The 24,515-nt window shown below is 37.1% G+C and overlaps 1 protein-coding gene across 3 annotated transcripts in view; it reads right to left on the minus strand.

Moving 5' to 3' along the window:
• The window catches only part of Lrba (LPS responsive beige-like anchor protein), a 481,883-nt gene that overhangs the window by 224,173 nt on the left and 233,195 nt on the right, over window positions 1-24,515 (minus strand). For all 3 annotated transcript variants that reach the window (XM_038347328.2, XM_038347329.2, XM_038347327.2), the window contains exon 38: window positions 1,953-2,077. In XM_038347328.2, coding sequence (XP_038203256.1) covers window positions 1,953-2,077 — 125 coding nt within the window. The remainder of the gene's footprint in view (window positions 1-1,952; window positions 2,078-24,515) is intronic.

The raw sequence follows: 24,515 nt of genomic DNA on the forward strand, positions 1-24,515 counted from the left end.
ACAGTTAATCATTATACAATTTATGTAAGATATTAGTAAATAAAAGAATAACATACCTTTGCTTCTATCAAATATTCACAATCAGATAAAGATAAACACCACTATATTAACATTTAATTATGACCTAAAGTAAGTACAATGACATCTGTGTCTAAATAGGTCCCCAAATCTTAATTAGGTATTGCTAATAAATACTACTGCAGGTGCTTAGAATTTAAAAAGTTAACATTTTATTTTAAAAGGTGAGAGGTTCAACAATAATTAAAATTTATCCAGTAAGAATCACCTAATACTTCAAAATGGTAAAATGTACTATTTGTATAGGAATATGTTTAAATGACTTCTATATTTAACCTATACTACTGCATTTTGGATTCAGTTACTGATATTTCAGAATAAAGGATAATCAGTTTCCAATATGTAATTTTATAAACTAAATCCTACCCTTCCTGATGTAAAAGGAAACAGTATACGGTTACCATAGACACCAGAACTCACAACTTACTGGTAAGTGAGAGTTTAGAATAGAAAAATGTTATTAAAATTTAAACACATCCAACAAAATCTGCATGGCTGAAAAGGATAAAATTGTAAACTTTTCTTAATGAATAGTATCATTAACCACAAAAGTTAAAAGAGAGAAAATATGTAACTCTGAAGTCTATACCACCACACAAAAAGAGCAAGAACCTTCACAGCAAAGAAGGCTAATTAATTCTACATCACTTCCCCTTCCCCACCCCCCGGAGTTAAAGACACAGGGCCCAGAGACTATTACTGCTTTTAGATCACTTTGTTATTGACTATTCTCGGTATGATCATTTATTTTAACAGACTGATGTCACATTTGGTGTTATATCTGATGACATATTGTAGACATTTTCTTCCAGAAATGGCTCTTTAAGGTGAGTGCAAGAGGTTAAACAGCCTGACTGAGGCCAAACCCAAGACTACAGATTTTTAATCTAAATTCCTAATATCATTACCTGCATTGAAACATGACTTGATACCACATAAATACATGATTTCTTTGCACCAATTAGAAACAATAGAAATCAAAGAAAATTCTTATTATCTCTGCTGGATATGATTTAACATTTATTTATTTGTGGCATTCATTGCCATTTAATTTCAAACTGCAGCATGTTAAACAAATATCCTAATGAGGGGTCAGATAATATCCACCTTAACCAATTTATATTTTGCATAAATAAAGTAATTTTAATGTAGAGAGGGGCGTTTCTCCTTACTATGTTTTAACTGGCTTTCAGAACTTCGTGAAATCGCAAGTGTTGTTCTCTGACTACACAAAGCACATTTCCAATGCAAGAGACCCTGTCTGGCTCTTTCAGTTATCAGACTTCTACCTAAACTGAATCACCATCATATGCTTCATAACAAAGACAGAGAGAGTTTTGTTAAGCTCTGAAAACAAGTTGGTACCGAACAGGAACATATGAAAATAATGTCTATTCTCCTGTCCATGACCATCAATCACAACTGCAAATCAAGGCTGAGCAAGTACTGAGGCCCTTGGACATTTATTATCACACCCCTGCTGGAGGAGACCGGTACATACAGGACAGTACCCGGAAACCCATTTGGTTTGTAAATTACGTGCTTCTTAGGCTCACGAACTCAAGTCGGGCTTGCAGGATTCATTCACTCAAAGCTGAAAGTGTTGCTTAAAAGGACAAATACTTTTTAGCCTTGTTCTTTGAAACAATGGTTCATGTTAACTAAGTTTTGCATGTGTACTGTAACAAATAAGTACACTTGACAGCATAATTTCATGGGATCCTATACAAAGTGCATCTCCCTCCCCCTTGTGGGGCAAGGCACTTTAAATGTGGTGTTGGACAGTTCTGCTGTGCCTTGTAATTAAAAAGCTGTGTTCTTCTTCACCAAGTGCGGTACCTACTACTACTGGAAGGAATGGCTTAAACACTGACCATGTTCCACGGCTGTTTTTAGTGTCGCTTCAGGATGTGTCGATCCTAGAGGGTTAGGCACAAATCGTCGCCGGCGCCTCAAGTCATCTTCCCAGTAGTCAAGGCGCCAGAACTCACGAGGACGACTACAATGAAACCGAGATGCCACATATGTTAGCAATTATCAAACAGCGTGGAAGCACGGACTCTCTGCATAGAGCTCTCCTTGTTTGCTCTGCCTTTCCCCCTCTCCTTCCTCTTAATTCTCCCTCCACCTCACACTCTGCAATCTTTAACTTAGGTATGTCCTTGAAAATAACAATATCACCTTCTAGTCTAAGGAACTCCTTTTCCTTTTCTTGGAAGGTGAAATGAGCACTAAATACATCATTCTGAGATGAATTGCTGACAGTGTGATCAGTTTCCCCACACTCTGGTGGCATGTGCTCTGATTTCAGCCTCATTTCAGCCCCAGCAGGGCACCTCTCTCTGTGGCTGCATTTATAAACCAGAATAGGGAAAAGGCTATTATAAATATGGTATAGCATTACCTATATTAATCAAAGTCTGTCCCCCTTCATTTTTCTTCCTAATTTGTGCCTTTTTGCACAAGGTCAGTAAATCATACGATGAATTCTTGGTCCAGAAAGTGTTAACTTTAATGAATATCTCAGTTACATGGTTATGTATGTGATAATAAAATATTACTCTGTTTAGATGTGCAGGAATTTAATTAAAATAATCTCTTAAAATATTCATTACATTTAGCCCCTGAGGCTTAGAACAACACAAGAAAATGCATTTCTTCTCCATTTACTGTTTTTAAATAAACCATTCTTGTAGAGTGAAATAGCAATCTATTTTCAGGCAAATCAGATTGAATTTCTGTTTTATGTAGCCTGTTATTCTATTTAATTAAAAACTACATGCTATATGATGTGCGATAATTACTATATTGAATGCATACTTTTGGAAATTTATTTTTAAAATCCAAGTTCTATGATATTTTCCCCATTTACATAGATCTTTTATATGGCAACACATAAATGTCAACTTTCTCTGCTGTTAAATACTCATGTCCTAGCATGCTGGAAATATTTTATAAGGAAAATACTCATATAGAGGTTTATTTCTGTTACAACTCAGGAGAATATATTTATACACTAAAGATGTATAGCATGAAAACCTGTAACTTTCAAAAATGAAATAAAAACATATTTATAATTAAAACTTCTGCAGGAATGACTAATAAAAAAATCTTACTTGTATTTCATGAGCTAATAAAACTGTACCTGTCAGCTAGGACAAATTAATACTCTTTACCAGCTGACTATCCTAAAATACCCAAATAAAGTCAACCTTGCTATGATGTTTTAAAGATAACATCTAGAAAAGTAGATTTGTAACAAGTATATTTTATTGGTTAAAAATAAGTTGTAAAAGCACGGACACAAAGAGTGTATTATTTAGAGAAAATATTTTAGAAGCAGTAGGAATCCAATGCCCTTTTCAGAGAATATAAAAGAGACAATGAGAACATCAAACACTTCCTTTGTTGATTTTGGTCATGCCCAAAAAGGAGCAATGATATCAAAATGAAATACAAAAATGTTTGAGTATTATAGTCCTCAAAAAAGGAAAACTGAAACTCACTTACTCTTTATTTCATTGCTTTGGGACCTAAGCTTTAAATAAAAACTAATACAATAATACAATTTAAAAATAAATATTTAAGATATATACAAACTAGATATACAAGCAAAAGACAACAGTTGTTCAAATGCAGTAATGAAATAAAACCCCCTTAGTTGAGAAGAAAAGAGACAGTACCCAGATGGTTATGTGCATGGCTTTGAGAGTCATGGAGCTTGGATAGGCACTTCATCATTCTGCCTTCCTACATTTATCTGTTAAAATTATTATCAAATATCAGCCAGGATGCAGTCGTGAATCACAGGCTGCTCCTTGTCTTCAGGGGAATGATACAATGAGGGTCTATTCATCAGTGCGGCAATCGGCACAAGTAATTAGTTCCCTAGACTGAGATTTGCTATACAGCCTATTTCAGTCAGTACCACAAACATATGATGGTGTAAAGCTAATGAAAGCTGCTAAAATTTGTTAACCTTTGGTGCCATCAATCCTTCTAATACCCTATGCTTCAGTTTTATGCAAAGATAGTAAATTATTAATTTGTCATTAATCCATCTTTCTACATTTTCTGTCAAAGTAAATGATATCATTCTTGATAACAATTAAAATTATAAGAGATGTTAACTTGCTATGACAAAATTATTACTAAATTGGGCAACAATAGATTTCATTATAATGCATACAGTGAAATCAAATCCAATGTCTACTAAAGCACTTGCAGAGTAATGTTTATTACGTAGCAGAAAATTCATGCAAACTATGAAATTATTTACAAATTGGCCTGTAACTGAGAGTGTTCATATGAATATGAACCAAAAAGGAAATGAAAATAAAATAGCTATTTATAAGTCCATAAAATTATTTTAAAATATAAGCCAAACTGGTGACTTTGGGCTGACAAAATATAATCACAACATACTAGGAGCTGAAAATTAAATCACATAGGAAAAGGCTTGTAAAGATGAGGTTAATTGGTTAGTTATATGTCTGTACATCTCAAATATGAATATTTTATTAAAATTTTAAAAATACTAAGATGCAATCCAAACCAGGATCTGTGCACGTTAGCACTCCTACATTTACAAACTACTGGACCTATTATCACTTAAAAATTAGCATCTTCTCAACACCATTTGGTTAAGAAAATTCGAAGACAGAGCTAGTATCACTCATTTCAGAACGTGTACATAGAAAGTATTTTTAAAAATCACCAAACTTTTGTTTTTATCTTATTGCAAATTTTATTTTATGCTTTGCTGTTATTTCTTAGAAGTTTGTTCTTTTCTAATAAGAGACATAAAGGGAGAGGACTGGGGATGAGAAGGAGGGGAAGCTACATTCAGACTGTATCGTATGAGAAAAGAATCTATGTTTAATGAACAAGGGATCACCAAAAGAGACCGATAATTTCAAAACATTTTCCCCCCAGAGGCTCCATAGAAATCAATGTTCAATGGAAAGTAGCATATAAAGTCCTAGAGGAATGTACTTCTAATCAACAACGAGCTAGCTATTAGTCTCATTGGTGGAAAATGGGATTATCTAATTCTTTGAAGGGAAAGCCACACTCACATTTTTTTCACGATGTTAGGAATTACTAGCATATTTAAAGTCATTTACATAGCAGTAGACCTAGTCCTGTTTTCAGTAAGATTCCAAAGATATTCAAACTGATGGTATGAGCCTATGTTTGGTAAGAGCTGGAATACTGGATACTTCAGAAGACACAATGTACCTTTATCAAGATGCTGTGCGGAGGGGGAGGTTCCTGTATAGAGATGCTGTGCGGATGGGGAGGTGCCTGTGGATAAAGTGACCACTGCATAAAGATGCTGTGTGGAGGGGGAGGTGCCTGTATAGAGATGCTAGGCGGAGGGGAGGTGCCTGTATAGAGATGCTAGGCAGAGGGGGAGGTGCCTGTATAGAGATAGTGTGCGGAGGGAAGGTGCCTGTGAATAAAGTGACCACTGCACAAGCATAAGAACCCAAGCAGGAATCCTCTGCACCCACATAAATATCGTAGCTCCAGACTGTTGCCTGTCACCCCAGCTCTGGGAGGTGGAGACTCAAAGATGAAGAAAGGTCTCTGGAGCCAGTTTAACAAAGTCCGAGAAATCCAGACTGAGTGAGAGATCCTGCCTCAAAAGACAAGGTAAAGAGCAATAGAGAGAGACATCCATTATGGCTTTCTGCCACCCCCCCCCCCCAGGTACACACAGCCATGTAAATATACATACAGATGTGAAAACACACCCATATATCACACTTGTGGAACACAATCTCTAAGTACTAAGTCTTTCATCATAGAGACTCTCTGGCTTTAAAAAGTTAATGGCAGTCCTGAAATTCAATGTTTGCTTATCTTTTGGTTTTTCCATTCTTTGACCTAATTCCATAGTCTGATGCTAAAACAACCATGTAAGTGTAATGGGCTTTAATAAATCAACCAATTACATTCTTTTGTGAAAAAAATCCATTCACCAAGGCTGGTGACTTTGCTCAGTCAGTGACATACATGCCCTGAAACTATGAGGACTTGAATTTAATCTCCATCACTCATATAAAGGGTTAGGGGTAGTGATGTATGTTTGTTATACCAGTGCAAAGGAGACAGAGACACTCAGATAGCTGGGGCTCATTAGTCAGCAGGATTAGTTTAATCAGCAAGCCCCAATGATCAGTAAGCTACGCTCTCAAAAACAAGGTTGCTTGCTCCTCAAAAATGACATCTTCTACAGTAATAGATTTCCATATGGCTTTTCCTAAATGTCTTTAATGTTAGTTATCCCTACTGCATTCCCTGTACTCTTAACCGCTTTTTATTTACCCTTTCGTGATCCATCATTTCCCTATATACCAATATGTTTATCTCTCCCAACAGTATGGGCCCTTATTAATTTCATGACTTCTGTGGATATTCCAAATGAATCACACATATCTGAAGATTCAAAGCTGAGATTCAGAAATAAGAGAAAACATTTGACATATGTATTTCTAGTCTGGGTGGCCTCACTCAACTGTTTTGTGTTCATTTCAATTATCTATAAATTTTGTAGTTACTTTTTCTTACACACACACACACACACACACACACAAATCCCCTCACATACAAACCCCTCACATACATGTGATTATACACACAACACCTACAACACCTTTTATGCATCAGGACAATCTACATAAAAGAACATAAAATGCTACTTCCAAATTTAAGATGTGGAATAGAGACTCTCCATTGTAGTAACAAAACTGAAAGACTTCTGAACTCCAAGAAGTCAATATACTCATGCATCAATACATGACTGATTCACTGTATCAGTGACTGCATCAGGTCATAGATGCATTCATTATTTTGAACCAACTGTGAGTTAGTTAAAAAGTAGTAAAAAAATAGTAAGACAGAATTTATATTCATTCACTAATTGTACAGTGTAACACGTAGAATCTGATTACTATTTTGCACATGCAAATTACATGAGATTTAAAATTTAGGTCTCTCTTTTTTTCTTTTTTTTCCATGGTTTATTTTTTTATATTTAAAAATTTCCATCTCCTCCCCTCCTCCTCTTCCTTCCCTCCCCTCCCCTCCACCCATACCCCCCCCTCTCCCTCTCCAGGCCAAGGAGCCATCAGGGTTCCCTACTCTATGCTAAGACCAAGGTCCTCCCAACTCCCCCTAGGTCCAGGAAGGTGATCGACCAAGCTGAGAAGGCTCCCGCAGAGCCCGTCCATGCAGAAGAATGAAAGCCCAGCACCATTGTCCTTGGCTTCTCAGTCAGCCTCCACCGTCAGCCACATTCAGAGAGTCGGGTTTGGTCGCATGTTCCATCAGTCCCATTCCAACTGGAGTTGGTGATCTCCCGTTAGTTCTGTCCCACCTTCTCCATGGGTAAACGCACCCCTCACGGTCCTGACTTTCTTTCTCATGTTCTCCCTCCTTGTGCTCCTCATCAGGACCTTGGGAGCTCAGTCCGGTGCTCCAATGAAATCCAAAACACCAATGATAACCTTTGCTGGAGAGGTTGTGGGGTAAGGGGTAGACTCATCCATTGCTGGTGGGAATGCACACTTGTGCAACCACTTTGAAATTTAGTTCTCTTTAGAGAAAGTATAGGAAGTTAATCAGGAAATTAACATACAGTAAATGGATGGGTATGCAATCTAACACAAGATTAAAATGTATTCTAATAGTAATTATTAAATTTCACATTGAGACAGTGTTTGAAACAAAATATTAAGATGACTCCATGGAAAATATAAATGTGAAAATAAACAAAAATTCATAAAATTATGTGTGATTGCGCAGAGACTCGTCTATACAGCTAGTGTGCATCACAATTCCAAAGGGACTTTTCAGAGCAAATTTTGTGTAGATGGTGTGCTGGAGAAAAATGCAATGCTCCTTCTGTGTTATCGTGTGACACACACAACCCAAGTGTCCTCAGGGCAGGCTACCCTGCCCCCTTCCCATACCACGCTGAGTCTTTTCATTCTCTCTGTCAAGTCCAAACCCATAATGGGGGTCAGAGCACAGTGGCTGTTGCCTGCTACAGGAAAGAGTGCTCACATCAGGAAGAGCTCAGTAATTTTAAAGAAATTAACCATGTATAAAAAACACTTAAATCAGTCTGAATAAACTCACTAAACTCATGCTGAATTATTAATATAAATTGCTTCAAAGATGCTGCTTTACTAGAGTAAAATAGTTTCAGACAGCATTAATTACTGAAATCAGTGTTATGGATATAAGTACCCCAAATACTTTAACAGAAATGAATTACATCTATTGTCAAACAAGTTGGATATATGTGACTGATATCTACTGGGTTTTTGTGTCATTTTAAAGTAACTTCAATTTATGTCAAAAAAAAAAAAAGAAAGAAGAAAGCTAGTTTTAGAAAGGAAAGCTGTCACAATGCAATACTTTTAGGAAACTTTCCCGTTTTCCATCTGACCCACTTTGCTGTGACAATACCTGATAAATCTTGATGGCCTTAACAGAAGTCAGCAATAAATTCTTCCGGGCAGAGCAGAGCTCACATCCTGGAGAATTTTAGCACATCATATTTTGTTCTTCGATTTGTGTAACCAAGTATTTTAAAATTCCTGTATCTGGAACGCTTCAATTTCCATATTTTAAAAACTCACGGTAGACATTAGCTACAATTTAAATAATGATAATTCCTTAAAATCAGTAAACATTCTCAATGCACTGTCAGCTACAAGATGGAAGGGCCCATGTTCTGTAAGGATTTCAGCCTGCGTATAAATCTCAGTGAAATAATGTGCAGGTAGAATCATACCATGTGAGTGAATGCATTCTCACAAACTGAAATCTATGGTGCCTTCATGCAGATAGGAAAACATTGGTGAAAACTTCTGCTTAGTAAGTGCCAACTGTGAGTCAAGAAAGGCAATCCATGCACTGTGTAATCTTAATAAAAGGGGCAAGGAACACAGTTAAAACCAAAGCCTCCAACTGTGCATCCCAGCAGAGACTTTCTAAAGGAAAATTCTTGCTATTATTAAGGGCTGACATGAAGTAAATAGACTTAAAGTCTTTAGTTCACTTAGAGTTGACTTTTGTTAACAGGTAAGAAATAGAATTATTTCACTCTTCTTCATATGAATTTTTTTCCAAACACCACTTATTACAGAAACTATCCTTTCCCCATGTATGCTCTCAACACCTATGCTGGCTAGTTTTATGTCAACTTGACACAATCTAGAGTAATCTCAGGTGGAAAGGTCAACTGAGAAAAAAATGCTTCCATAAAAATCAGGATGCAAGCAAACCTGTAGGGAATTTTCTAAATCAGTGATTGATGGAGGAGGGCCCAGCCCACTGTGGTCAAGCCCACCTTGGGCTGGTAGCCTTGGGTGCTAAAAGAAACAGACAGAGTAAGCCGTGGAAAGTAAGCCTGTAAGAAGCACTCCTCCAAGCCCTCTACAACAGGCTCCAGCCTCCAGGTTCCTGGCCTATTTAAATTCCTGTCGTGACTCTTTCTATTATGAACTGGGATATGGAAGTATAAATGAAATAAACCTTTACCTCCCTAAATAGACTTTGGTCATCATATTGCAATACATCAACAGAAGCCCCAAGACAGCATCTTAATAAAAAAAAAAAAATCGACTGGCTGTAGACATATGAGTTTTCATCTAGGATTGCTATTCTGTTCCATTGCCTTGTATGTCTTTTTAAATGTCTATACCTTGATATTTGATCACTACAAATTTGTGATGCACTTTTAAGTTAGGCAGTCAGTACCTCCTGTCTTGTTCTGTTGGATATTCAGGTTTTTGTGGTTCCATGTGTATTTCAGAATTTTATTTTTCCTACTTCTATGAGAAACATTATTGGTATTTTGATAGGTAATGTATTGAATATATAGACTGCATTAGGTAGTATAGACATTTTAACAAGATTAATGCATGAAGGGGAATATCTTTCCATTCTTGGAGTGGGGTTGCTCTTCAATTTTTTTTTCACCAAAGTTTTATAATTGTCATTGAAAGTTTTAGTAGGCACAAAAGTCACTGAAAATCCAATTTTATCCTGCTCTCAAGTTACTCCTATTGATGATAATTAACTACAGTTGGTTTTGAAAACAGGATAAGTCTTGTTTTCCTATTAACTGATATATCAGCTTAATCAATAGTCCAAGTTCCTTTATGCAGTACTGTTATGAATTTCAACTTGTACTAAAATATGCCCAGGATGAATGTGAAAATTCCCTTAGTTTTCTTTTTTCATTTTATTTAAAAAAGAAAAAACTATCTTTTCTCATTATACATACCAATCCAAGTTCCCACTCCCTCCCTTCTTCCCACTCCCCATCCACTCCACAGAGAGGGTAAGGTGCATTGCTTAGGGGAAGGTCCAAGGCCCTCCTAACTATATCTAGGCGGAGCAAGGTATCCGTCCAAAGAGAATAGGTTCCCAAAAAGCCAGTACAAGCAGTAGGGAAAAATCCTAGTGCCATTGCCAGTGACCCCGCAGTCTGCCCTAGCCATACAACTGTCACCCACATTCAGAGGGACAAGTTTGGCCCTAAGCTTGTTCCTTCCCTATCTGGCTGGAGTTGGTGAGCTCCCATTAGCTTAGGCAGACTGCTTCAGTGGATGAACCCATCATGGTCTTGACCTCTTTGCTCATAGTCTCCCTGCTCCCACTCTTCAACTGGACTTTGGGAGTTCAGCCCAGTGTTCTGCTGCAGGTCTCTGCCTCTGTTTCCATCAGTTGCTGGATGAAGGTTCTATAGTAATATTTAAGATATTCATTAGTCTAACTATAGGGCACCATCTCTTCGATTGCTTAGGGTCTTAGCTGGGATCATCTTTGTGAATTCTGAGGAATTTCTCTAGTGTCAGGTTTTCAACAAATCACTAGACAAAAAAATGAGACTATGAAAATATATCATTGGACTGAACAGTGTGTATGTAGAAAATGGTCTTACAGAGCCAGAGTCTTGCTCTTTATATTATGTTTCTAGAATTAACTAATTTTAATAGTTAACCTTCATTTTCAACTTAACTAGCTTTAGAGTCATGGAAATGTATCTCTACGTATCTCTATAATAGGTGTTTCAAAATGTTTAAACAAGACAGGAGACCCAACCTAAAAGGTAGCGGCACCATTCCATAGGCTGTGGTCCCAGACTAAATAAAAGGGATGATTCATCTCTCTCTGCTTGACTGTTGATGGAATATGACCAGCCACCTCATACTCTTAGAAACATGCCTTCCTTCTCCTCTTTGTCTTTCTTTCTTTCTTTCTTCCTTTCTTTCTTTCTTTCTTTCTTCCTTCCTTCCTTCCTTTCTTTCTTTCTTTGTTTTTGGGATTTTTTTATGGTTTTGTTTGTTTTGTTTTTTTAAGACAGGGTTTCTCTGTGTAGCCCTAGTTGTCCTGGAACTGACACTGTAGACCAGGCTGGTCTGGAACTCAAAGATCTGCCTGCCTCTGCCTCCCAAGTGCTGAGATTAAAGGCCTACCCAACCACGCCCAGCAATGCCTTCCTTTCTTAAGTTGATTTTATCAGTTTTTTCCCATGACAATGAGGAAAGTAATTAACATAACCATAACCTTGTAGGCAGATCAGTGTTTTGATCATGGTGACCTCATTTAATTCTAAAAACAGCCTTACAAATTTGAGTGATAATTCATGTTTTCCAGGTGAAGAACTGAAATTTAAAAATTAAAGTGATTTAGCTAATAATAAATGGAGTGTGACCTTACTTCCATCTAAGACACCCCATTACTCAAATGGTTTTAGACTGGTTTGACTAAGATATTCATGTTAAGCTAACTAATATTCATTTTAGCAATTTATTATATTGGTATGCACTTAAACTTCTCTTTTGAAAATGGCAGAATTGAATAAGACTAAACGGAATCTTCATTCTTTGAAAAACTATCAATAAATATTCCAATAAAGAATATAACATACATAACTTGATCAGCATTGGCATCACTCAATGTTAAAACATTATGACCTTTACATTAAGAAGAAATACAAGATTCTGTAACTTCGAACAGAGAAGAAAAACCAAGATGAACACTCAATAGGAAGCTTCTATTACTTTCTGAATATTTCTACCAAAATATAGTTAATCTAGATGTTTTAAAAACATATAAGAAGCAATCTCACATACATAGATGACTGTTTGACTTTAGAATATTCCTTTTTCTCAAGCTGAGGCCCCAGATTTGTTGTTATTCTTAACACAGTTAAAAAGTATAAAGACAAAAAAAGCAAAGAAATGCCATTCTCTACAATAAAATATTTTATTTTTAAATAAATAAAAGTTTTGTATGTAGGAACAACCTAGCATAATCTAATACTTCATGTGTTTAATCCAAAACTCTCAGAAAAACATAAGAATCAAATAACATATATCCTGTGCTTTACAACCTAGATAAATTAAATCATTAGCAAAAACTATGTGCTCCTATCCACAGGGGGAAAAAGGCTTATTAAATTTCACTTCCAGGATCTGAAAGCAGTTGGAAGCCAGTTGTCTGAATAGTTGCTGTCATCTCCTGGAAAGATTCTGGTTCTTTCAATTCTGCAGCAATTATTCACATTTTGAAGTGATAGTATGTTTTTGCCCCTCCTCCCCTTCGCTGTATTTCACTCCCCCCCCCCCGCTCTCAATTATCCATCCTGCATGGCTTATTCATTTACAGGTTATTTTTTGAGTATCACTACTATTTGGAAAACCCTGACTGAAATGAAAGTAGATACACAAACATAAAGACAACACAGCCTCTAATCACAAAATACTCAAAACCTTCTGTGCTGACTAGCTTTATGTCAACTTGACACAACACTGTCATAAAATTGTTATCTGAAACAAAGCTGCTGCCAGGGTCATCTGAGAAGAGGTAACCAGGACTGAGAAAATGCTTCCAAAAGACTGGCCTGTAGGCAAGTCTATGGGGTATTATCTTGATTAATGATTGATGTGGGAAGCCTATCCCACAGAGGATGGTACCACTCCTGTGCTGGGAATCCTAGGACTTATAAAACAGTTGAGCAAGTCTGTAAGCAACACTTCACAGCCCTGCATCAGCTTGTCACCACTGGTTCCTGCTTTGAATTCCTGCCCTAAATTCTCTCAGTGATAGAATGTGATCTGAGAGTCCTTTGTTGCCATGGTTTATTGCATCAATAGAAACCTAAGATACATAGCAATCAAGTAGGATGAAATAAACATATCATTATTTGGCATAAAATCCAAGACCAAGAGAAAACTAAACACCTAAGAGTGTGTGTATAAAAATCCAAAACAACGAAAGGCGTGCTAACCTCTGGTGAAAGAAATTAGGAAAGCTGCTGGAGAGCAGAAAATGCTTGAGAAGGATACTTGAGAGAAGGTTAAATTTGAACTGATACACAGAGAGCATACGGGATTTTCAGAGAGCTTTTTAGCAGTGTACAAAGTCCAGCGAACTAGAATTGTTTAGTTGGTCCTACACAAAATGAGATAAACACAAAATACCAGGCTCGCCATAAGATGCTTGAAATGCAAAAGAAATACTCATATTGCACTCATTCGCTCATCAAAAAATACTTATTGCTCATCAATGACAGCATAATAATCAGTGCTAGGAATCTGAGGTTCAGGTTTGTTTTGTTTTTGTTTTTGTGGTGAAGAATCATCGTTCTTGATGACCTCCTTGTCCATTGAGAGAAATACGTGCAGGAAGAGACACTGACATGTAAAATGTGCAACAGGAACACAGAGGTGGGGCATACTGTAAAGCAAGAGACAGGCTTCTTCACCCACAAATCGGCACACAGTATTGCCAGATGTTTTCCAGGAAAATAAGAAAAGGAAAAACATTTTTTTTTTTTTGGAAATAACACAATCAAAAGCTAAGCAAGTAAGAAACAACCAAGAGCAGGCTACAGCTTAGTATCCCAAGAATTCCTAGAGAATATAAAGCAAGAAGTAGCCAAAGAACAATTTGCAAATTGGAGAGTGCCAAATCTTAAAAAAAAAATAGACTCTGAGGAGTCTAGCTTCTGTTTTAAAATCTCCCTCCCCCCTCTCTCTCCCTCTCTCTCCCTCCCTTCCCTCCTCCCTCCCCCTCCCCCCCTCTCTCCTCAGCCCGACCAAGGCTTTTACCTGTTGGCTTCAGAGAAGAAAGCTTTCCCTGCACCAGACTTGATGTACAGCCAATTCTTAGTAAGTTTTGGGGAAAGGCAATCAGGGTTCCTGGCCCCTGGCCAGTAACAAACACTTTTTGTGTACTGCCTTCCCAGCCTGACCATAGATTTCTATCTGATGCCTGAATTTAGGTCCTCTTCAGGCCTCCCTGCTGAAATCTTACTGGAAGAAGGGTGAGGAAACCTTACAGACATTTCTCATCTACTTTGAGTCAGTCTATACCAAGACTGTCCCACTACCTCAAGCTTCCCCTCCTACCTCCAGTCCATAACATTGCCTGAGCCTTCAGTTCAGGATCCCTGGAATGATGCCAATTTTTGCAGAGATTGTGAGGACCAAAAACAAGTAAATTTAAAGCAAGAAACATTGGAAATGAGAAAATAAGTAAAAAGTTACTAGTGAGCTAGGATGAAGGTTCTACATAGGTACCAACTAGATCTCTCCATGCTCAATGAGTTGTGTGGATGTTGTCTTCAGCAATGGGGCCTTATCAGCTTGTAGAAAGCAACCTATACTTTGGGAAACAGTCTGGGTTGTTTGAGGATTTTCATAGGACCCCTTTGGCCAACATCTGAACTGGTTGTAACCCAGTCTTGGTACTGGAAGCTTCACTTGGGGACAGGAGAGTCAGTTGGGACTCCATCGCCCCATTATTTGGGTATTTCATTAGTATCTCGTCCACATATTTTAGGACATTTAATCAGCTCAGGCTTTCAAATGGCCCTTAACCATCTTTATCCACATTCCATTCCCTCTCTTACACCCATGTCCCCTACCTGATCCTCCAGTTCCAGTTCATCCCTAACCCCCATTACAACCATAAAATCCACTGCATTTTCCCCTCCCAGGGAGATCCATGCTGCTCTACATCGACTGAGCAATGCTCAGATGAACCAGACTGAAGCATCAAGCACAGGGCCCGTACATGCCCACACCAGGTCCTCTGCATATATATCACAGCTTTCAGTTTGCTATTCTGACGGGATCCCCGAGTGTGTGAAGAAGTGGGTCTCTGCTTCTCGTGCCTTCTCTGAGGCACTTTTCCTTCACTTTGGTTGGATGGGTTTTGTTTTTTATTTTACTTTGTTATGTTTTGCTGTTTTCTCTTAGAAGCCTATTCTTTTCTAATGAGACAGAAAGGGAGTGGATCTGGTGAGAGGTGAGGTGGGAGGAACCAGGAGGAGTGGAGGGAGATGAAACTGTAATCAGCATATACTATATGAGAAAAAAATCTATTTCAAAGGGGAAAAGTTACTGGAATAATTTCAAAAGAGGCATCTTTAATACAAATTTTAAGATTTCATATTTTCTGATTATTGTCCTAGGAATACATTATGGAAACTGCCTAAAATTCTCTAATACAGACATTGGGCAATAAATATGAAAAGGAACAGAAAACTCTCAATTTATGGCTGTCTAAAGAAACCTGAAAATGACACTAACTGGTATGCCAGTGGGGATAAAGGAAACCTCAAGAAGCCAAGATTTAGTTTTAAGGTAGAGGATGGCTTGTGGTACAGCGCATGCTTTGATATACAACTCCCTATGCTCAATCCCCAGACCAGGAAAAGAAATAAGGTGGAAAGGAAGGAGAATAGAAGGAAGATAAGCAAGTAACTTTAGTTTTTAAAGATGATTTATTTGAATTACCTATTAGAAAACTATGGGAAAAGGGGCTCACTAAACATCTATTCTCTCTTCTTCCTAGTCACACAAATAGACCATATTTCACAATCCCCTGCAGCTGAAGTATGGCTATATGACGCATTACAACCCCTGTGGTATCAGCAAAGGTGGCATATCTTTCTCTTTCAAAACCTTCTTGACCCAGTGTCCTCTGGGTGTTTTTATCTTTCTCTATACCTTTCTTTCCTTCTTACTCTGTGACTGGCTAGGTGGTTGGGTGGCCCCTGATGTTCTACTGTCCTTGTTCTCTTGTTCCTCATTATTCTCATCTCTCCTATATATACTCAAATATAATATATAGTTGAGATTTTATACACACACACACACACACACACACACACACACGTCAGCTCCGCCTATCCCTTGCTACTGGCCATTCATCTCTTTATTAGGACTAGACAGCCACTGTAACATAGCATCTCAGTGTAAATGCAGTGTAAACGAAAGTCTCACACTTGAAAATAATATTCCCCAACACCATGGAACCGGAACTTGCTATCTATGCCAGGTTGGCTTTGAACTCTTGGAAATCCACTTGCATCTGCCTCCTGATTGCTGGGATTAAAGGTGCAGCCTCAAAAGCCTAAATAAAAAAGTTTTGGCACAGTACCAAGGACTGATGAACTATCAACAAACTCTCTCTCTCTCTCTCTCTCTCTCTCTCTCTCTCTCTCTCTCTCTCTCTCTCTCTCTCTCTCTCTCTCTCTCTCTCCTCTCTCCAGCAAATGCATGCATGTCTAAGTACCTTTAAGAGCAGTGCTTCTCAAGCTTTAACAAACGTAGAAATGAGTGTAGGATGTTAACAGAATGTTAGGAATGTCTCATGTAGCCAGGGACTGAGTTTCTGACTAGCATGCATGTGATGCTGTGGCAAAATACCCTTTTAAGTAATTTGAGACAGTCTCACTGTGAAGTTTAAGGGGCCTATAACTTGCTATCACTTCTCAGCTTTCCAAGGAGCTAGGATGACCAGTATAGTCAACCAATAAATTATATCATCTTGTCCATATCTTTTAAGAAAGATGAATGTGGCTTTCAGAGAAGCTGAAAAATAATTATAATGAATTTATAAGATGGAAAAAACTACAAAATGTTTTAAATTAATATGAGAAACAAAGTTTTATGTGAATCCCTTTATTAAAGCAAGCTTGTCCTACCCAAACACATATACCCAAGCAGAGATATTGATTATATTGATTAGACACTTGAATAAATTTGCTAAATTCAAGGGAACGAACCTTACAGAAAACATTAATTTTAGAGTCATGTCTAGACAGTATTCATATAACTTAGCTGTGAACTGGCTGAGAGTCTCAAGACTGCAGAGAGCCAGAGAAGAAGAGAGATGAGAAACCCAAAGACTAAGGCCTGATGGCCCCAATAACAAAACTGAAACAACTGGACAGGAACCAGAAGACATTCTTAGGAGAGGCCAGCAGTAGTGGGGATAAAAAAGTGTTCCAGAAATATACAGTAAATATATTTATGTATATATGTGTGTGTATGTTTGTGCGTGCACATGCGTGCGTGTGTGTGTATGTGTATGTATGTATGCATATATGTATAGTAAGTCAAGACAGCCATTGAGAATGGAGCATTACATGATGAAACAAAAGTTTCACTGTAGTTGAGCTCCATGAGAAAGAGCTCAACAAGAAATAAATCCTTCAATGCCATTCATATAGAACAAGGAAGTCATGTCTATTCTATATCTGAGTTACGACACTGGAAACATTTTAGAGAAAATGATTATATCAATGACACTATATAAATGCCATAAAATGCATAAATAAAGAGATTCTTTTAGGTCTTCACTTACAGATACTGACAAAGAAGCTTATACATGCTGGGTAAAAGACTGCAGGCCTGTAATTGTAGCTATTCATGACTGCAAGTCACAGGCAGGGCAGGCTTAGGAGAGCTTGACTCAAAATGAAGACAAAGAGCTGGTGACAGAACTCAGCAGCATCCACCTAGCATTCATGAGGCCTAAGACAAATCAAAATGATTCAGATTGAAAAAGACCCCACAATGAATAGGAAAACCAGTCATTTGAGCTGTGCTTCTTATCATTTCAACTACTGTTCTTTGAAACTGTGTCTAATCATTTTATTAAGTTAAAAGGTTGACCCCTACATTTAAAAAAATAATTCAAACAAGTCTGCATTTTCTCAAAAACAGACCACTGTCCTCAAACAGCAATGTGCTGTGCTGCCCAAGGGTCCCTAGCGATACATCCAGCTTATCAAGAGTTGAATCCTCAAATCCTGTAAATGAAGTTAAGCTCCTAGCCAGCTTAACTGAAAGACAATTAACTATCTATTTAAACTACACTAAAAAATCATATTGTGAAGATCATCACAAAATAACCCCTTATAGTCTTAGTCCAGGAAAATAATGCAGGCACGCAGCAAGTTTTTAAGCATCTTCCTTATGTTTTATACAGTTATTATCAATCCAAGTTGGAAAAGAAAGAAAGAAAGCACAAAGCAGTACATGGTGTTTAAACACCTTATGTTTTCATTTTACACTCTCCCTCTCAGGATGAAGTCTTAAAGGTAATTCAAAAGGAAAATGAAAGTATTTTACCCAGAAGATAGAGTCCATATGTTCTGCAATCTGGAAACTCATTGGGGAAAAGTCTTGGGTTTTTAAGACTGAATTTTGACAATGGGAAGCTGATGTGGCTTTTTTTTTTCTCTCTCACTCTCTTCACGAAGAGTTGAATCTTTCTCAAGGGGGAATGAAATACTTTTATCAAATATGGAAAAGCTTACCACCTGCTCAACTACAAATTACTTAGAAAACATCCAGCAAGCCTTCACAATCTCAGGATGAGGCTTCAGAACACCTATTCTGAAAAGGTTAGCAGGAAGCACGTCTACATATTTGGGTCCTTTTAGATTTCATATTCTATAGTTTCCAACCCTCTTGTAGTTAATATATTTATCACTATACAAATTTATAAGTAACATTATTATTTTTGTTGGCAAGGACATAAAAGTTGGCAATAAGTAAATAATAGTATCAAGGTCTAAGATTGAAGACGCCTCCTATGCACAACTACAAATGTCAAGAACATCATCCACCATTGAGTCTACACTAACAAATTACCCATAAATATGCATGTGCCTTAGCCCAGGCATTCTTCCTGATATATACTTAATATAATCCCACATTAAAATGATTCTGTTCTCATAATCAGGGTAAAATAAAATGAAGTTCTTCAAGGACCTTCAATTGTGTAATTATTTTACAATAGATAACTTGTACACAAATAGTAATATGCACATGTAGTCCTAATAAATATAATTTGTTACATGTACTGAAGTAAAAGAGCAAAATACCTAAAAGAATATAAAACTTAATATTTAACATACTTAAATTTTAATCTAACTGAATAAAATAGTATTTTTATAAATATTACAGAAGTAAACATATATTAAAATTTATGGAGACAGAGACAGAGCCCCACATTGGAGCACCAGACTGAGCTCCCAAGGTCCAAATGAGGAGCAGAAGGAGGGAGAACACGAGCAAGGAAGTCAGGACCGCGAGGGGTGCACCCACCCACTGAGATAGTGGGGCTGATCTAATGGGAGCTCACCAAGGCCAGCTGGACCGGGACTGAAAAAGCATGGGATAAAACCGGACTCCCTGAACATGGCGGTCAATGAGGGCTGCTGAGAAGCCAAGGACAATGGCACTGGATTTTGATCCTACTGCATGTACTGGCTTTGGGGGGGCCTAGCCTGTTTGGATGCTCATCTTCCTAGACCTGGAGGGAGGGGGGAGGATCTTGGACTTCCCACAGGGCAGGGAACCCTTACTACTCTTTGGACTGGAGAGGGAGGGAGAGGGGGATGGGGGGGAGGGGGAGGAAAATGGGAGGTGGGGAGGAGACGGAAATTTTTAATAAAAAAAATAATAAAATATTATGACCATCTTTCTTTTTTCAAAGCACAAATATTTCAATATTATGGTCTTGTAAAAATAAAACACAAATTTACTTTTACTTTAATTTTCTCACCTAAACTTCAAAAAAAATTTGGAAAAAAACTAAAGCATGTATTAAAACTAGACTCAAAACACCCTTTGTTGAGTGTATTATCAGTTTCAATTGTGTACAAAGCAAAAGACAACCTTGTATTGGAAATTAGTAGCAGGAATAAAAATAATAAAGTATTGTAAATATCAGAAAATGAACTAATAAATGACATTTAGCACGCATTAATTAAATCACTTCAATTCTATAGTATTAATGAAAAAATTATTAATACTAACAATAGAATGAATAATAATAGAAATTTTCGAGAAAACATATTCGGAGTGACTTTCAAATAAAAAGGTAAAGATTCATAATTTAAAATACTATACTTGTCATAAATATTTTTCAAAAAAAATTATGTTACACAATCATACATAAAATATTTACTTAATAATACATGAAATATATTTCTCATTGCAAAAATTATGACAGAAAATAATTGCTCTGGAATCAAAATGCTATTTACCAATTGTATTCAATATATTATAGTTCTCATGTTTGCTTGATACCATATATCATAACAAAATGATTCACAGATTTTTAAGTAATATACATAAGTTTGTTTAAAATTCTGTTTGTCTGTCTTCCTATTTGGGAATAAAAAATAATTTCAAAGAATAAGGTACTTAGTTAAAAATGCTTCTCTTTTACTTCAACCCTCTCCCAAGTCAATCTTTCAATGACCAATGTGAGCTAGAGTACAGCAGTAAAGATTTTATGACACTATGCTAAATTTTTATTATTTCATTGTGAAAAAATAAATGGACTAATATCTATTTCCATTTTCATCATTTTAAACTCTTTTTTCCTTTCATCAATTCCAGTCTATCATAAATCAAAAGTATTCTTTTAATCCCAACAGTAGACAAAATAATGCATTTTCCACTTAAATATGCTCAAGGAAAGAATTAACATTCTTTATCATTTCCCAACAGAGACGGTTAATGCTCTAAGGCCACATTAATAGAATCTTACTGCCGTTGTAGAAAGTTTGATAGCACTCCTATTTCAATGTCTGAATTTTTCTCTTTTTTTGACAAAGACAAATGATTGCCATCAATCAAGATCCAATCGGGTGTACAGAGAGTCAGGGAAATGCATCACCCTCTACTGGTTCTCCTGCTATTTGAGCAGGCTTTACTCCATATTATTTTATAAAATGATCAAAAATCCAGCTATAAGATAGATCATTCACACCCACTATAAAATTAACTTTCATGAATAATGAGAGTTTTACACCTCAGATAATGTATATGTTATACCAAAGATATTACTGAGTTCATTTCTGGCTAGAGATTATGTAAATGATACTATATGACCTTTCTCATTATAACAGGACATGCAAAACACATAGTATTTCATACATCATTTTAAAGTGAGTCAATTTGAAAAGGAAAAATAGTCATTTATAATGATCATAGTCAAGTGTTGAAGTTGAATCAAATATATGAATTACCTGTGATCATTTCTGAGGTACTGTTTAACCTGTTACTTCTACTGAACATCCCATGGAACAATAAAACCTACTTGCTAAAAAACGATTACTTGATTTTTGTATTTTACATTGTTTTGTAAACTTGAATGAAATTGACTAATTAGTACTAAGTTTTTTAATGGAAAAAAGTAATGTTACACATTAGTAGGCCAATCCACTAAAATTTTAACAGTTAAAAAAAATACAAGCCAGTGTAATGGGAATGGAAGTGAGGGAAAATATCCCAACACAGTTTCTTTAAGCCTATACTCTTTAACATTAAAGCCCTGTGGGTTGTAAACTTGAAATGACTTATCGCTACAAAACAGTTGTTTAATAGGTATATAAAAGTACAAATATCAAAGCCAGTTGATTTCTATTAAATCCCCACTTTCTGTGACAAAGACTAAATTTATATGTGCAGGCACTCAAAGAAGAAATATAGATCTTCTCTCTGAATCCTCCCTCCATGACCTAGATACAAACCAAGTCCAAGACCCCAAACATGTTTCTTCCTGAACAAACACTGCCTATGACCATACCACACACAACCACGTCCCATAGAGAGGTTACTGATACATGGCACTTTTGGGTTGTTTCATTATTGAAAATACTTTCCACCATCAAATTAATAATAAAAAGATATGCATATATGATCTATTTTTTTACAATCTGTGGACATCAAAAGCTTATTCTCAATATTCAGTCGCAGCCCACCCCTTGGAACAGTGACACTTTCCAGAGGAAGATGTGTGAATGCAGGGGTGCATCTAGATGAAGAAACAAAACTGACGTTTTCCAAATACCTAATGGAATTTCTGGTTTCACTGCTAGTAGACACTGCTTATAATGATGAATTCCAATAACAAAAAAGCAGGTTTCCATTTCAATCTGCGCCTGTTGTCCTGCTGCTGTGATTCTTCATTCCTTTCACCTTCCACTGTATATTCCTGACACACAATCTCACTGGCCTATTTCCTATATGCTGAGATTCTTATTCATGCAAGTTTTTTAATTTTATTTTTTTAAAAAGAAAACTATCCCAGTTCCCACTCCCTCCACTCCCCTCTCCATCCCAGCCCCCACCCACTCCTCAGAGAGGGTAAGGTGCATTGCTTTCGGGAAGGTCCAAGGACCTCCTAACTATATCTAGGCTGAGCAAGGTATCCATCCAAAGAGAACAGGTTCCCAAAAAGCCAGTACAAGCAGTAGGGATAAATCCTGGTGCCACTGCCAGTGGTCTGCCACAGCCACACAACTGTCACCCACATTCAAAGGGACAAGTTTGGTCCTATGCTGTTTCCTTCCTTGTCCTGCTGGAGTTGGTGAGCTCCCATTAGCTCAGATAAGCTGTTTCAGTGGCTGAATCCATCGTGGTCTTGCTCTCTTTGCTTACAGTTTCACTCCTCCCACTCTTCAACTGGACGTTGGGACTCAGCCCAGTGCTCCGGGTCTCTCAGTTTCTATCAGATCTTGGATGAAGGTTCTAAGGTGATATTTAAGATATTTACCAATCTGACTACAGGGCAAGGCCAGTTCAGGCACCTTCTCTTCTATTGCTTATGGAGTCATCCTGGTGGATTCCTGGGAATTTCTCTAGTATCAGGTTTATTGCTAACCCCATAATGGCTCCACCAATCAAAATATCTCTTTGCTTGCGCTCATCTCTGTCCTTCCTCCATCTCGACTATTCTGTTCCCTCAAGTTCTCCCTTCTCCCCTTTTATGCTCCTCTTCCCCTTCCACCCTTCGTTCTCCCCCCACCCCCAATCTCCCAATTTTGTCAGGTGATCCTATTTTCCCTTTCCAGGTAGATCTATGTATGTTTTTCTTAGGGTTCACCTTGTTACTTAGCTTCTCTAGGATCGTGTACTATAGGCTCATTATCCTTTGCTATACAGCTAGTATCCACTTATCAGTGAGTACATACCATGTTCATCTTTCTGGGTCTGGGTTACCTCACTCAGGATGGTTTTTTCTAGTTCTAGCCATTTGCATGTAAATTTCAAAATGTCATTGTTTTTTACTGGTGAATAGTACTCCATTGTGTAAATGTACCACATTTTTAAAAATCTATTTCTTCGGTTCAGAAAAACCTAGGTTGTTACCAGGTTGAATGAGAAAAGTTCTTCACCAACCCCAAATCAGACAGAGGACTCATCTCCAAAATAGATAAAAAAAAAAAAACTCAAGAAATTAGACATCAAAATTCCAAATAATCCAATTTAAAAATGGGGTACACATCTAAACAGAGAATTCTCAACAGAAAAATCCCATATGGCCAAAAGACACGTAAGGAAATGTTCAACATCCTTAGCCATCAGAGAAATGCAAGTCAAAACATCTCTGAGATATTGTCTTACACTAATCAGAATGGCTAAGATCCAAAACATCAATGATAGCTTATGCTGAAGAAGTTATGGAGTAAGAGGAACACTTGATCATTGCTGGTGGGAATGTAAGCTTTTACAACCAGTCTGGCAATCAGTGTGGCAGTCTCTCAGAAAATTGGGAACCAACCTACCTCAGGACCCAGCAATAACACTCTTGGGCTTATACCCAAAGGAGGCTCAATCATACTACAAGGACATGTGCTCAACTATATTCGTAACAGCATTATTTGTAATAGCCAGACCCATGCAAATTTTAAGCCTTTTTAAACTATTTAGAAGTTAAGTTACCTTACCACATTTTAATTCAGAATAAATTTCATACTGGCAGAAAACCCAATATGATAACCAACAAACCCCAAATATGTAATATGTGTTTCTTATTAACTAAGAAGTGTGTCTTATATATTAACAATCTAACTATGACCCAATTTGCAAGAGCTGTTCAAAGTTCATCAATTAACCAAGAAATCTTTATATAAAAGAATCCAGCTCAAATTGGGGCATTAAGTTATTGTTTCTTTATTCCACTTCAATTTGGAAAGTTTTCTTGCTCTTTTCTTAAAATTCAAGTCCTTATTTCAAAACACATTTTTTTTACTATTCTTTTTGGTTTTTCAAAACAGGGTTCCTATGGGTAGCTTTGGAGCCTGCTGT

This window comes from Arvicola amphibius, chromosome 11 (genome assembly GCF_903992535.2).
Source record: "Arvicola amphibius chromosome 11, mArvAmp1.2, whole genome shotgun sequence".
Classification (NCBI taxonomy): domain Eukaryota; kingdom Metazoa; phylum Chordata; class Mammalia; order Rodentia; family Cricetidae; genus Arvicola; species Arvicola amphibius.